The sequence below is a fragment of the Cyrtonyx montezumae genome, unplaced genomic scaffold, assembly GCF_038088225.1.
Source record: "Cyrtonyx montezumae isolate F1298 unplaced genomic scaffold, pur_monq_1.0 scaffold_36, whole genome shotgun sequence".
Taxonomy (NCBI): Eukaryota; Metazoa; Chordata; class Aves; order Galliformes; family Odontophoridae; genus Cyrtonyx; species Cyrtonyx montezumae.
This window is the reverse complement of record NW_027072041.1, coordinates 9,762,899-9,775,853: the sequence shown is the minus strand read 5'-3', so window position 1 is coordinate 9,775,853 and position 12,955 is coordinate 9,762,899. Positions and strand designations below refer to the sequence as shown.

The following is a 12,955-nucleotide window of genomic DNA, read 5'->3' as shown; positions in this document are numbered from 1 at the left end:
CCAGCTAGCAGTGGTCTGAGAAGAGATGTTTGTCTTAACAGCCTACCCCTGTGACTGAAACAACCTGTTTAAGTCTCCTGGCAGATTCGGAATGGCTAGCATCAGAAACCAAACATACTTCCCCTCATTCAACAGAATAGGAGCAACACAGGCCACAGAGTGAAGGCTTCTTCAAACCACATCCCCTACACACTTCTCAAAAGTTAGTCTCAATAGTCAAATTTCTTTCAGATCCAGATCTGCTTTGAGAATAATATTCTTTCTTTTTTTTTGGTGTCTGTGTAGTGGTTTCTTAGTACAGTTTTGCCAAGAGTTAGTCTATTTTTAACTGTTAATTGCTATGTTTACAACCCGAGCACATCAAATTCATTATACAAATTAAAGTCTCAGACAAAAGGTAACTGTTTAAAATAAAAAAGAAGATAAAGTTTAAATTTTACATTGTTTCTAACATACACAGCCCTTTATCACACAGTATTTGTATACAGCAAAGGAGATAAAGGATAATAAGAAAGGCTTTTTTAAGTATGTCAACAGAAAAAAAAAGACTAGGGAAAATGTGGGTCCCCTACTAAATGAGGGGCATGTTCTGGTAACGGGAGATGCTGAGAAAACAGAGATACTGAATGCCTTCTTTGGATCTGTCTTCACTGCTAAGACTCCCCCATGGGAATACTGGACCCTTGAAGTAAGTGGAACGGTCTGGAGAATTAAAGGTTTCCCTTTGGTGAGTGATAAATATAGGAAATACAGGCCATGCAGTCTCACCTCTGTCCCTAGAAAGGTGATGGAACAGTTTGTTCTGGATGCCATTTCCAGGCAATTGGAAGTGAAGAAGGTTATCCGTAGTAGTCAAAATGAGTTCACAAGGGGGAGGTCATGCTTGATCAACTTGGTGGCCTCCTGTGATGTCATCACTGGCTGAGTGGATGGGGGGAGAACAGTGGATGTCATCTACCGTGATTTCAGAAAGGCATTTGATACTGTCTCCTAAAATGAAGATGAGGAAGTGTGGGATAGTTGAGTGGACAGTGAGGTGGGTTTAGAACTGGCTGACTGGCAGAGCTCAGAGGGTTGTGATCAGTGGCATGTAGTCCAGCTGGAGGCCTGTACTCAGGAGTCGGTGCTGGGTTTGGTCTCATTCAACATGTTCTTTGGCAACCTTGATGAAGTGTCCACCCACAGCAAGTTTGCTGACAATACGAAGCTGAGAGGAATGGCTGACACACTGAAAACTTTGCTGCTATTCAGTGAGACCTGGACAGGCTGGAGAGTTGGTCAGTAATAGATCAGATGAGGTTTAACAAGGTTTAGAGTCTTGCAGCTAGGGAGGAATAACAGCATGCACCAGTATAGGTTGGGGGATGACCTGCTGGAGAGGAGCTCTAAGAAGGACTTGGAGGTCCTGGAGAATGAGAGGTTGGTCATAAGCCAGCAATGTGCCATGGTGGCCAGAAAGCCAATAACATCTGGGAGGGCATTAAAAACAGTGCAGCCAGCAGGTCAAGCCAGGTGATCCTCCCCCTAGACTCTGCCCTGGTGAGGCCTCACCTGGAGTACTGTGTCCAGTTCTGGGTTCCCCAGTACAAAAAAGACAGGGATCTCCTGGAAAGAGTCCAGTGGAGGACCACAAAGATAATAAAGGGCATGGTACAACTCTTTTATGAGGAAAGGCTTGGAGACATGGATCTGTTCAGCCCTGGGAAAAGAAGACTCAGAGGGGATCTGATCAGCATCTACAAATATCATAGGAGCAAGAGGCAAAGGGATGAAGTCAAACTCTTTTTATCAGCACATGGCAATAGGACAAGGGGAAATGGTCACAAACTGAAGCATAGGAAGTTTTGCACAGATGTGTGTGGGAACTTCTTCACAGTGCAGTGACGGAGCACTGGCACAGCTGCACAGAAAAGTTGTGGAGTCTCCTTCTCTGGAGACATTCAAGATCCACCTGAACGCCTACCTGTGCAACCTGGTCTAAGGAACCTGCTTTGGCAGGGGGGTTGGGCTATATGATCTCTTGGGGTCCACTCAAGCCCCTACAATTCTGTGATTCTGTGATATTTATTTTCTCTCAAAGGAGATCTTCCTTCAGTGTTGAAGGACAGAGATGAATTAAGGACACCTTTTATGATAACTTCCATTTTTAAAGACAGTGTTACTATTGACAATATATAGGCAATGTCTGTAACAGTGCATAAATATTCAGAAAGTTGCTGTTTTCTGCTGTCAGTACTTCAGAACACTTATGTAAAGCAGTGGCTAATGTATTTACAGCACACTGAAGGTAGAGAGACTGAAAGTTCATTATACTGACCTATAAAACCTGTCATCTAATCTAGCAGATTAAGCTAGGCATAACAATGAAAGCAAGATGAATGAAGGTATTTAAGATACTACCTGGTAGATTTTTGATACTGCCACACTTCTGCAGGAAGCAAAATACACTGCTTTTGTTTGCGAGGACAAAATACCAATCGCTAGGAAATCTCTGGTAATTAAATGGCCTGAGGTGGTAATGAAAATCTGAGGAGAGACTCCTCCCAGAGTGATAGAATAAATACCTATAGAGCAGGCACAGATCGATGTTTCAGGAATGAAACAGGTAAGGTCACTGATTTGACTCAAGTAAAACTCTCAAGAAAAACTCATAGATATAATAGATATCAAAACTGGTTTGTCTTCGTGAAACAACCGAAGATGAAGCTCAGCCACAAGGAACAGGACAAGAAACGAACTCAGCGCCGTTTTTTGTTGCCACTAGATAAAGAAGACATCTCTAGTCTTTGTTTTCATACCCTGAGGAAGAGGAAAACAGAGCAGGCATTGGTGATGGCCAGCAGAATGAGTGCCAGGACATATTCTACTGTTGTCCCTTCAGGGTTGCTTCAAACTGTGGGAAAATACAGTCTTGTCTGATATCATATCATGTATGCGTAGTACATTTTACTGCCATAAATCCCTTCTTTAATATTGAGATTTGCTGGTGCTTCCTTTCAGAGTTGCTGACTGCTGAAAAGATTTAACTAATTCTTTCACACCTGGCTTCCTATTTTGCAGGCAGTATCCAAGATGCTGCTATAACATAATAAAAATATGCATAATAAGAAGAAACATAAAATTAGAAAGATATAATACTGATGATTGTATCTGAACAGGAATTCATTTACTGGATCAAAAGTGAATAGGATCAACTGTCAAACTTTGCAAAGGTTTTTCCTGATGTCTGATGAAAACAATAGAAAATCATACAATCATCCAGGAGAGAAGACAATCACGGGTGAAAAATAAGGTTATGCTAAAGTGGGCTGGCTGATTTTTGTCTTCCTGATGTAATTAGCGAGAAGGGACAGTTATCATTTATTTTTAATATCCTTGCATAAAAACATGAGACTGAGCCAGCACACCTCAATAGAGAGGTGCAATTCAAATATATGAAATTTTCTCTTTCATATCAACACTAGAATATGTACTGACATACTTTCAGGTGGGAAAAAACAAACAAACAAACAAAAAACCCAGTACATTTGTAAAGAAAGAACATTTTCAAGTCCATAACAGAAAAACAACGATAGTTATAAAAATAAAAAATTGTAACAAATATTTATATCTGTCTGAGAGCTGTAGAAAGTCCTTAAATGCAACCATAGGAAACTGGAGTGTAATCAGAGAGACAGAGACTGACAGAATCCAAACTGTTATCATAATTGTCTCCAGAAGTACATAGTAGAGGCATATTTTTCAAGCAAGAAATGATTTGTCACTCTATGTATTAGCACTGAGAATATCACTACACAAAATGCAAGCAGCTTGGTTATTACAGAGACTCATGTTACTACGTAAGTCAGCAGAAAACAGTTTCAGTTTCAAGATCATAGGCTCATAGGATGGTCTTGGTTGGAAGGAATACTAAAGGTTCATGCAATTGAGCCCACTTAGCATGAGAAAGCTCACCAGATCTGGTTGCCCAGGGCTCCATCCAACCAGACTTTGAATGCTGCCAGTGATGGGGCAGCCACAGCTTCTCTGGGCATCACTCCAGGGCCTCATCATCCCTGTCATAAAGAATTTCTTCCTCACACCAAATCTAAGCTAAAGACATTACCTCTTGTCCAATCACCATACTTTCTGACATGAGTCTCTCTCTAATAAAGAATTCCCTTTTAAATACTGGAAGGCTGCAATGAGGTCTCCTGGAGACTTCTCTTCTTCAGGCTGAACAAGACCAGCTCCCTCAGCCTTTTTCATAGGGGAGGTGCTCCAGTCCTTTGATCACCTTTGAGGCCTCCTCCAGAACCCTTCCAAAAGCTCCACGACTTTCCTGTGCTGGAGACCCCTGACCTGGAAACAGTACTTCCATGCAGAGCTCTGGGGACAATCAATTCTGTCATCCTGCTAGCTACAAGATAAATAGATCTCTCCTGAGTTCCAAACTCTAACAGATATCTTGGACCTTAGAAAAAACAAATAAATTAATTTACAACACCTACACATCTCAGTCATATCATTTTATTCAAATTTGGCAGTTAGGTGCCATGCTTCTGTATGTGCTTATCTTCAGCCACAGAAAATAAATCTCTTACAGTTTCAAACAAGAACGTTCCTCAGGAAATGGCTTTTTTTTCCCCCTTCAAATGGAGGGAAACTCTTGTAAACTGCTTAGAGACATTTTATAACAAACTAAATCCCATGTTTTTGAAAAGCTTTCTGTAATAAACAGAAAAGTAATTGCATTATAGAGATGATGCCTTGTCAATTTAAGTTGACTTTTTTTCTTTAGAAGGAAATAAGGAAATATAGTGGATTTAATCGGATGAACAGAAAGGAGAAAATAATGGAAAATAGCACGGAGGGAGGGAGAAAGAGAGAGAGAAGAGAATAAGAGAAAGTGAGGATTACACTGTCATAGTTTTACCTTAAAACTTGCAGCTCTTCTTCAGAGTTCTGTACTTCATCTTTGAGTCGCTGCCAGCGAAGTAAAGCTTTCAATTCCTGCTGCTCTTTTCCTTCATCCTGTGACAGCTGCTTAGTAAAAAAAATACCAATTATTGAATGGTGTTTCCCAGCAGATAACAAAACTTTCCAGAGAATAACTCATTTTCTTTTCCTTTAACATGTAAGCAATGAAAGATCGAGTACAAACACCCATGTTAAAAAAAATAATTACACCCCCTTCTCTTAGAGTTAATAGCAGAACTAAGAAAAACAGAAGCCTCACTGGGTGCATCAAATCAATACTTGGTGTTTTCTCTTTAGTGACTGGATATAAGATAACTGAACACACAGTTCAGATACCTTTCATATCAGTTCTAGTTGCATCTTTACTTTTCCCAGCCTTGAAAGCAAAGAGCTGTTTCATGTCCTCACTTGATCTCTCTTTCCTACTATGTCTGTCACCTAGGTGAAAGTTTACTATTGTAATTTTCCACATTAACATAACATTATGTTATGTTAACACATGCTTATGAAATAAATGCCAGATTGTCATCATACAGATCAATAACTACTTTACACTTTTTTGTTATAAGAAAAGATGAGATAGGAGAAGGTAAAAGGAGCTAATATTCTTCTGCATTACATCAGTAATTCAGTCACAACTGAAATTACTGCTAGGCAGTATGGAATACATGCACAATCTTACAATTGTAGGATCACACAGAATCAAAGCTCCTCATAAATTCTAAAAATAAGTAATAAAACTAATAACAGATTTTCTGACCTTATAAATGAACAAGGGAATAATCATCCTGTTTTGTTGCTCATTGCTTTCTATGCAGCTACATGGAAGGGTACCTACTGCAGTGAAATTACTTTCAAATGACCAAGAAAAGCCCAGACTTAATGTGAGAAGCTCACAAAAGGGGAGTGATACCCAAATGCAAAGATGAATTTTAAGATCAGAAGGGAAAAACAAAGTGTTTGGATAGCCTTCCCATCTCTCTCTTTCCAGAAGCATTTTAAGTATTAAGGAACTCAAATTTGTTTAGAACTATAAATGCACCTGATACTTTTATTACATGGAAGCTCAGAAGAGTTTGTGATATCAGATCTCAGTCTCACCTTCTCGCCCACAGATAGAGCTCTGAGAATTTTAATGGGAGAATCAGAGCCCAACTGACACAAGCACAAGAACAGATGGTGAACACATGAAATGCATGAAGTAGGACAAAAATAAGAACTGGATCAGAAAACCACTTTACTAGCTGACATGAAATATATGAGCTTTTCACTTTAAGACAGGCAATGATTTCTAAGCTACTGACAAGATGCTAACTCTTAACTAGGCATTGCAAGAGCAAAAAAGCATTAACTGCTAGTGCACTGTCATCAGCTTCCATTTTGCTCTGAAGCTTGACTTTTGGCTATCCACAGTCAAAAACAGACCATTTTTGTTAAGAACCTGCAATATTCAGTAAGACACTGGTGATTATTCTACTTTCAGGAGCATGGCACAAATGGAGAGAATGCACGGCAACTGTTTGATATCTGAATGGTAATATTTAGATAGTACATTTGTGGGAAGGTAAACATTGATTAATAGATGTTTCTATTTTTATTTGCACTGATCTTTGCCTTTATAAACATTAGAGCTGATTACGGACAGGTAAGGAAAGATTTTTTTTCCCTCTTTTTTTTTTCTTTTTTATATCAAGTTACCCTGCAAATTCCTGTATTATTTTAAAAGACTTAGCCTTATAACATAGAAAGTTTTATTTATAATTAATCCACAACAAAATTGCTCCAAAAGTAATGCCTCCTATTTATTTCCTTAGTTTCACGTGCACTTCCATTTCAGATACCGTTTTGTCAGACAGCCTCTCTGCTGCCATCTGTCACATGGCAACAACAGGTAACAGAATACTGTTGGGAAAGTTCAACTCTACTGCCATACCACCAACATCCAACTCTAATGTCACAGGCTAACATAATAAAATAGGAGGCATTACTTTTAGAGCAGCACTCATATATAACTTCGATTTCTGCATGATTGAGAACTAGTGCATCATCAGCTTACCTGTTGAGCCCTAACCCAAAATACATCTTCTAAAAAAGTGGCAAACCCTTCACTTAACCACTCTTCAGTCCAATCACGAGCACCAATGGCCAGTCCAAACCAAGAATGAGCAATTTCATGGCACAAACGTGTTCCACAGAGATGGCTCCCTCCAGGCAATACACTCTGTGACAAGAAGATGATGTGTGGGCTGCACAGGGGGAACAAAGGAAAAAATACATTATAGGTCTGTTGTAACATCCATTGCATGGCCATAATAATACATAGGCTCTATTAGCCTTGTCAGCTCGTTATTACAATATGCATGCTAGGTCATGAAAAATACAGCTCCAATTATTTTAGGAATTAGGTTGTACTTTATCATTGCTTGGCAGAGAATTAAACTAAAATTCTGCCAAGCAGTTGTTTTGTATTCAACCATCAAAGAGTTATTACCTGTAAGAAGTAACTTAAACCAAACTTATATATTTTTCAAATTACAAGGCTGATTTATGTAAACAGAAACATTTATATGTAAGCAAGGACAATAAAAGATGACCAGATGTGAATACAGGCGGCAAGTATTTATGAGTTAAATGATTAAAGTTGGAAGTAAAGAAAGAATAAACATTTTATAAAGAAAACAAATCACTATCCAAACAAACAAGAGCCACATAAAGTAAAGCACTGTGCTTATTAGAACCTAAAACAAGATAAAAAGATACCATCTGATAGTAAGAGTTGATGATTTATACAAACACAAAGGAAGGAGAACACCCTTTGCTACAAGAACAATTGCAAAATGAAGGCTTAGGTGCCCACTAAACAGCTTCTTTTCACTACAGGAGAAAATAACACAATCTGTATCTACTCTACTTTGTACTCAAGTACTAAAAGAAAAAAAAGAGGGAAAAAATACCTGCTATTCATACTTACTCTGCCATGGAAAATGCTTATACTGAACTACAAGTTTCTGCAGTTCCCAGCTCAAGTTCTGCCATAGGGCAATTTCTGTTACGCTTACAGATCTTATGAACTACTGTCTGCAGACTATTCCTGCACTAACCCAAGGCAGCCATAATCTGCATTTAAACTGTTTTCTGTTAGAAAAGAAATAAAGCACAATGGTAGTACCATCAAGACTACAGATCTCTAAATTTAGCTTTCTGAGTGTGGGAGGGCAGCACGTGGCCTTATGACATTTCCAAGAGTCAAATATTATTTGTCAGCGCTCGATAGCACTTCCTCACCAACCCTACCCTTCCACTGGAAATGTTAAAACACCCCCAGTTTTCTTACAACCATTTCACAGTGCCTGGAACTGAGAATGTAAAACACGATACACACATAAAAGGAAGCTCATACTCAATTACAATCCTCTTATAAAAATGATGATGATAATAATAATCATCATCATCATCAACAACATCCTCATCCAGCACATTTCAATCATTTGATATTGCAAAAAGTAATGTAAGAAATTAGAGCACCAACAGAGGAATCAAGTCACAGAGAACAAAGAACACACCGCAGCTCTACAAATCTTTGCTAAAAGCAATTCTGATTAAGAGAAGTGAAGGAGGAAGAGAGGGGAAAAAGTATGAGCACAGAAGCTGTAGGATGTGATAAGCCTTTTACTAAAGACGCACTATTGAGAAGAATTACTACAGCTTTGGTGGTATTATTTTGTCCAGTTTTAAGTAAATGACCCCAGATTGTGCCATGTGTATAGCGCTACAAAGGAAAAATGGAGAAATGGACCAAGTAAACAACATTCCAGACATACTGCTGGCAGTGATTTGGCCTTTTGGCTAAGCAAAACACAAGTAACTTCATGCCTTATAAGAAGACTCACAGAATGATTTGTGTTTTAAGTCTATTGTAGATATATATATATAAATATAGATTCTTTCTTTTTCCAACAAAAATAATAGAAACATCACAATCAGAAAAACTCCTTTATGAAAGGATCAAAAAGCACTGTAGCAAGAAAAATGAATGAGTTGAATTTTGGGCAAGGAATAAGAATGCAACTTCAACAACTCCTGACAAGGTATGCTCATTTTTTAAATTACTCTAGCTGATGTCTTTTCAAGAGTGGCCCAAGTTTCTAAAGCAGGTCAGAACAGGTTAGCTGGACGTGGTAAAAACAGATGGGAAACCTCTCCAAGTTAACAAAAAAAGAAAAACCTCACCAGTCCTCCACCTCCAACATCTACCATATGCTCTTATGGAAAAAAAATAGAAGTTAATGACTTGTTTTCAATGAGTAAGCACTTGGTTACACTTTTAAAGCAAAAGATTAGATGCCACATAAGCTATTTTTGTATGTTCACATATAAACAAGAAACACTAAGCATAAAAGCTAGCCAAATGTATGTGCATGAACTAAAGCATACATGTAAACTAAGCACACCAAGCACATTTCTAATAGGCTCGTTGCACTACTTTTGAAGGAGAACTCTTTATATTCAACATACAGAGATTTGTAGATACAGTTTCCCAGGTACTTTTTGATGTTACAGAGCTGAGTCTCTACTGCATGGCAAATTATGCCTCTGGAGTCAAAAATAGTGCCTAAAATCACTACTGAAGATGGAAATCATAAGATAATAATTCTTTTCATGTTTTGATAGTACTCCACTCATTGTTTTCCTTTTTAGAAAAAAGATTCCGATAGTAAATAGGTTAGTGAGTTATTGTAGTTCCAGAAAATTCCATATTAAACATATAAATGTGAGCAGGAAAAAACATTTTCACAGAAACATATTAAAACTAAGATACCCATTTCAAGGTTACTGGAGTTTGAGTCAGTCAATTAAATGACATCTCTTTACAAACACCTTATGCAAACTCTTATAAGCTGCCTTCAACCTCCATTACTTCAGTGACAGAGAGAACAGTAGTAGCATATTGTCTGTGGTGTCTACATCAGACTTTGAATGTTAGTTTACTTTATAGTTGAGAATTTGTGTCATTTGAATGCAGACACAAGAACGCACCATATCCAATTACTTATATCTGTAATCACCAGAATTCTGTGGTATATTACAATTTAGTACCAAGAAAACTACAGAGATGAACAACCCTTTCTGATCTTCCATGCTCATAGTGTGCCAGAAACTCAAAGATACACACAGATGCAGTTGTATAGACAAAAATTTCATATTTAAAATACCCTCAGCATTGTGCCAGACCTACTGGAAACTTCATAAAGATGTCTTCTCTGTAATCATACTGAGAAATCATCAAGTAAATGGATATTACAAATGAAATTTTTAGAGCAAATGACTGACTTCTATAAATCCTGCAATAATATAGCATTTGAGTAGGCAACAGGGAAGAGCAAACCTTGTGTGTTGGAAGGAGGATCACATTAGCCAATCTCAGAACACAGGAATTCAACATCCAAACTTCAAATTACAGAGAAGAAAGCATTTAATCACTGATCTGAACACCTGAGCAGGAGCTGCTCCATGGACCAGCAGGCAATTACTTCAATTTTGCTTGTTTTGTTGTACTCAATCAGATCAGTCATAATACAAATAACAAGTGCCACTCAGGCAAGACTCTTAACTGCAATTCAGAAGCAAGAAGCAAACCAAGCTACTGTAGTTCTTTTAAAACAAGATCAGTGAGAACTAACCACATACAGAGTGATACCATCTATTAACTTTCCTGAACAACATACAATGGTCAATTTAAAAGCAGGTTTCAAATTTCATACTTCTATTTTCAGGGACTACAAGTAGAAAATGCAGAGCTGTACCTACTAATCCAAGATATTTATTTAGCTGGCCAAAAGGGCACATATCTAGCAGACATGACAACTTCTGGAGGTTTTTATTTTTGCCTCAGTCTTGCAAAAAATGGTCCTTATTCTTTTTCTATTTTTTTTCAGCTTTCTTCTGTGGCTCAGCTGAACTGTTCTCTATAATCCTACCAAAATATACTATCTTAAAATAGTGGACAGAAAACACCACTTCCCAGAAAAGGGTTACAAGTATTTCCCTAGATATAACTCTTGAGATCAGAACACACAACAAAACAAATAGTTCAATAATAATGTAATTAATTTATTTAAACAGTACTTTCATACTCTCTCTAACACCCACAGAACACACTGCTGTGGCAAAAAATTTAACTGGGATTTTACAAAATTCACAAAACAAAATATCTTGTCTGTGGTTGATAATGTGCAGTCATATCATAACAGTAAATCCTACCTGCTTCAAGTGTTTTAAGTTGGGAAGTAATCCAAGAGGGAAAGATTTTGCACACAGGTTTTTCTTTTATGCCTGAGAACCAAGTATTACCAGTATAATAACCTGAGTTTGTAACAAGCTCAGCAGGAAATAGAGAAGACAAGATAACCACCAGTCCACTCACATTAAAACCATGGAGTTGAACTCTCCATTTGATTTCTGATGTTCCCAGGATGCCTAACAGCAAGTGAACTTCAGCTCACTTCTTTTCATCTTATACATTCCGTATCACAAAGAAGCACTTCCAGGGCATTAATCGCTTTGGATTTCACTTCCTTATGTCTTATATAAACCCAATAGTATCTATTCATCTATAAATTTATGAACTCCCAAGATCTGTGGCACACAGCAAACAGCCTGCTGTTGTACAAAAGAAAAAAGAAATATGGAAAATTACAGGGTAAGAAGAATGAATTATAGATTCAAAACCTTCTCAGTGTCCATCAAGATTTTTAATTAATAAAACCTCCTACTGAAACAAAAAAAACATGAAGTAATGTAAATGTCTTATAAAAATCAATTACACTATGCTTCCTCGTAACAAACAGCTGCAACACTGTAAAAAAATCTTGCATATTACAACATCTTGAGGACTAAATACTGTACATAGTAGAATTAATTTTTTCATATTTAATTGATTCACTGGTAAAAACAAGCACAAGCTCCATTTCCAACCCTCATATCTCAAATGCAATTACTTCTCAAAATGTACTGACATTGTTAATGTTGAAAATAATTACAAAAGAGGTTCAGAGGCTGAAAAGAAAATTCTGTGCATGACTGAGAAGATAAAGCACAGCAATCCCACTAATTTCAGTAAAAATTTATATTAACATGCAAATGCAATATTTGGTTTACATTCTGGATTTGTTAAACTCCAGATTTCATATGAAACTTTCACCTCATTTCTCTGAGCATTTGGAAAATGGAAAAAAATGAAAATGGTATATTATTCTCTGTATGCTAAAATAGTTAAGAAGAATAGAAGCTTGGAAAGTCTGTTACAACATTTTCTCACAGAATCTCAAACACAATTAAGGTTGCAAGGGACCTCTGGTATCTGACTACTCTGCTAAAGCCATTTCCCTATAACGTGTTCCATAGGATTGCATCCATGTAGATTTTTAATAGCTCCAGAGAAGGAGACTCCACAAGAATTTGTATTCGTTCTCTCTCAGTTAGAAATGATTTATAAAATTACAAACTCAAAATCAACCTTAAACATTTGCTTAAACAAAAATAAAAAATAAAAAGTGATCAGAAAAAAAAATGGACATTGATCACTAAGATTATATTAAAAGATTGTTCATTTAAATCAGAGGCTAGAGGAGACAGATATAGATGTAGGCACTTGTACTTCTCATCTTAGAAATGCAATATGATTTCATATGATTTTTTTTGTTTCCTTCTCATACACTGAAGAGAAGCACTTGTTTCATATCACCAGCACAGACAGAACTTGTTTCAGAGTCTTTTCAAACTGTTCTTCATATTATCACGGAAGTGATAAATACGATAAACTGTCTCAAACAACATTTCTCAGTTCTAGTTTAAATGATGACTTTTGTCACTGATGGATACTGTGTTTCAGTCATGGATGGATTTCATTATTTGTAGTCTTCCATCACTGCAATTACTGGAAGGTCTGGATTTCCTTTTCTACCTAAACTTCTATCATGAAGTTTCTGGTAGATAT

The 12,955-nt window shown here is 37.2% G+C and overlaps 1 protein-coding gene across 5 annotated transcripts in view; it reads right to left on the bottom strand.

Annotated features, from left to right (window-relative positions):
- Nucleotides 1-12,955, bottom strand: part of AOPEP (aminopeptidase O (putative)) — a 296,802-nt gene that overhangs the window by 233,637 nt on the left and 50,210 nt on the right. For all 5 annotated transcript variants that reach the window (XR_010622734.1, XM_065745670.1, XM_065745673.1 and 2 more), the window contains exons 5-6: nt 7,016-7,205; nt 4,916-5,022 (exon numbers count right to left, since the gene is read on the bottom strand). Coding sequence is in view for 4 of the 5 variants with exons in the window: in XM_065745670.1 (XP_065601742.1) it covers nt 4,916-5,022; nt 7,016-7,205 (297 nt within the window). In the remaining variant the exon portion in view is untranslated. The remainder of the gene's footprint in view (nt 1-4,915; nt 5,023-7,015; nt 7,206-12,955) is intronic.